This window comes from Gallinula chloropus (genome assembly GCF_964237585.1).
Source record: "Gallinula chloropus genome assembly, chromosome: 30".
NCBI lineage: Eukaryota > Metazoa > Chordata > Aves > Gruiformes > Rallidae > Gallinula > Gallinula chloropus.
This window is the reverse complement of record NC_140115.1, coordinates 465,387-468,338: the sequence shown is the minus strand read 5'-3', so window position 1 is coordinate 468,338 and position 2,952 is coordinate 465,387. Positions and strand designations below refer to the sequence as shown.

The 2,952-nt window shown below is 48.9% G+C and overlaps 1 protein-coding gene across 1 annotated transcript; it reads left to right on the top strand.

Annotated features, from left to right (window-relative positions):
* On the top strand, nt 1-924 carry LOC311202401 (olfactory receptor 14J1-like; the record flags this gene model as incomplete). The annotated part of the gene is made up of 1 exon (XM_084276991.1): nt 1-924. The coding sequence occupies one exon, from the start codon at nt 1-3 to the stop codon at nt 922-924; it is 924 nt and encodes a 307-aa protein (XP_084133117.1).
* Nucleotides 925-2,952: the final 2,028 nt, after the last annotated feature.

The window sequence follows — 2,952 nt, the reverse complement described above, 5'->3', positions numbered from 1 at the left end:
ATGTCCAACAGCAGCTCCATCAGCCAGTTCCTCCTCCTGCCCTTTGCAGACACACGGGAGCTGCAGCTCCTGCACTTCTGCCTCTTCCTGGGCATCTACCTGGCTGCTCTCCTGGGTAATGGCCTCATCATCATCACCATAGCCTGTGATCACCATCTCCACATCCCCATGTACTACTTCCTCCTCAACCTCTCTGTTCTTGACCTTGGCTGCATCTCCACCACTGTTCCCAAATCCATGGCCAATTCCCTGTGGGACACCAGGGCCATTTCCTACACAGGATGTGTGGCTCAACTCTTTTTCTTCTTATTTTTGATCATCACAGAGCTCTCTCTTCTGACTGTCATGGCCTACGATCGCTACGTTGCCATCTGCCACCCCCTGCACTACGGGACCCTCCTGGGCAGCAGAGCTTGTGTCCACATGGCAGCAGCTGCCTGGGCCAGTGGGTTTCTCAATGCTGTGCTGCACACAGCCAGCACATTTTCCCTGCCCCTCTGCCATGGCAATGTCATTGACCAGTTCTTCTGTGAAATCCCCCAGATCCTCAAGCTCTCCTGCTCAGATGCCTACCTCAGGGAAACTGGACTCATTGTGATCACTACCTGTTTTGGTTTTGGGTGTTTTGTGTTCATTGTGGTGTCCTATGTGCAGATCTTCAGGGCTGTGCTGAGGATCCCCTCGCAGCAGGGACGGCACAAAGCCTTTTCCACCTGCCTCCCTCACTTGGCTGTGGTTTCCCTGTTTGTCAGCACTGCTTTATTTGCCTACCTGAAGCCCCCCTCCATGTCCTCCCTCTTTCTGGACCTGGTAGTGTCATTTCTTTACTCTGTGGTTCCACCAGCAGTGAACCCCCTCATCTACAGCATGAGGAACCAGGAGCTCAAGAATTCTCTTTTGAAACTGAGCACTGGATGTATCTAAGCAGCAAAGAACTGCTCATTTTTTTCTGCATATCACTGGCCATGTAACTGATGTTAGGATCAGTCTGTATTTAGTAGGGGGTTTTTTCCTTCTATGTTGTTTAAACTGTAATAACATGGTGCACGTTCATCCCATTCCTAGTCCAGTATCGAGGTGTCTCTTGTGACCCAGACACTGTGTAATGACACGCTGTGCTTCCTTTGCATCATGTTTCACTTGAAAGGTGCACATTTTTTTCTTTATCTGTTTCTCCTGCCATTTATAAAAATTTACAAGCACATTGTGATCAGCTGAGTCACTCCATTAATTGTCTGAAATGGCAATGCTTTCCCACCATGGCAGAACAGGAATTTCCTGTGTCCTCTGTACCATAGAATCATCCAATGACTTGGGTTGGAAAAGACCTTTAGGGTCATCGAGCCCAACCACAGCCTAACCCTGCCTAGTCCACTTCTAGACCATGTCCTCAAGCACAACATCTACACACATTTCAATACCTCCAGGGATGGTGAGTCCACCACTTCCCTGGGCAGCCTGTTCCAATGCTTCACTACCCTTTCAGTAAAGAAGTTCTTCCTGATATCAAAAATAAATCTCCCCTGGTTCAGTTGGAAACATTTCCTCTCATCACTTGATACCTGAGAGAAAACACCAACCCCCACCAACATACACCATCCTTGCAGGTTGTAGAGACCAGTAAGGTCTCCACCCAACCTTCCTTTCTTAAGACTAAATAGCCCCAGTTCCATCAGCTGATCCTCAAAGGACTTGTGCTCCAAACTCTTCTCTGTGGAGACCGTCGATGAGCAACACGCAATTCGATATGAATTTTAGGTGAAGCCGTTTATTGGGTGAAATCACACAGATTAGAGACTTTTGTTGCTGCAAACGTGGCAAGCTAAAAAACTGCTGATTGGTTACACACCCAGTTTACACCCTACTGATTGGTTAGTGATTATAATGAGTTCTACTAACCTATCTTATAGCCAAATATCATTAGTTTACCTTTGGTGCCTAAAAACATCCACACACCGGCTGTTTTGACCATCTTATTATGGCTGGTTCTGAACATGTTCCGTTACTCCCAAGTTCTTCCCATAACTTCTTCTTGGTTTAGGGCAGCCTGTACCCCTGTCATCAAGGCCACTGTGTGTTGAGACTGTGATTATTAATTTCTTCTCAGCATGAGCAACTTTTCCTGTCTCATGGGAACAGGAGGATATTATCAGAGCCTAAGTCTTGGGAGAAGAACTCTAGGCCGCTAGCAGGCCTGCTGTCTTGGGAGAAGAACTCTAGGCCACTAGCAGGCCTCCTGTCTTCCCCAACACTTCTCCAGGTTTGTTGCTCTTCTCTGGACATGCTCCAGCATCTCGACATCCTTCTTGTAGTGAGGGGCCCATAACTGGACATGGTACTCGAGGTGGGCTTCCCCAGAGCTGAGTACAACAGAACTAGCACTTCCCTAACTCCTGCCAGTCACTCTATTCCTGACCCAGGCCAGGATGCCATTGGCCTTCTTGTCCACCTGGGAACAGTGCTGGCTCCTGTTCAGCTGGCTGACGACTGACACACCCAGAGCCTATACTTCCAGGAAGCTCTCCGGCCACTCTGCCCCAGGCCTGTAGCATTGCCTGGGGTTATTGTGACCAACGTGTAAGACCTGGCTCTTGGCCTTGTTGAACCCCATAGAATGCGCTTCTGCCCATCAATCCAGCCTGTCCACTTCACTCTGAAGAGCCTTCCTGCCTTCCAGCAGATCAACACTCCCACACAATTTGGTGTCCCATGCAAATTTACTGAGGGTGCACTCGATCCCCTTGTCCAGATCGTTAATAAAGATGTTAAAGAGGATGGGCCCCAGCACAGAGCCATGGGAAGCAGCACTTGTGACCTACCACTAGCTGGATTTAACCACAACTGTTTGGGCCCATGTGTCCAGCCAGTTTCTAACCCAGCACAGAGTGTACCCATCTAACCCATCAGCAGTGAGTTTCTCCAGCAGGATCCTGTGGGAGACAGTGCTGAAGG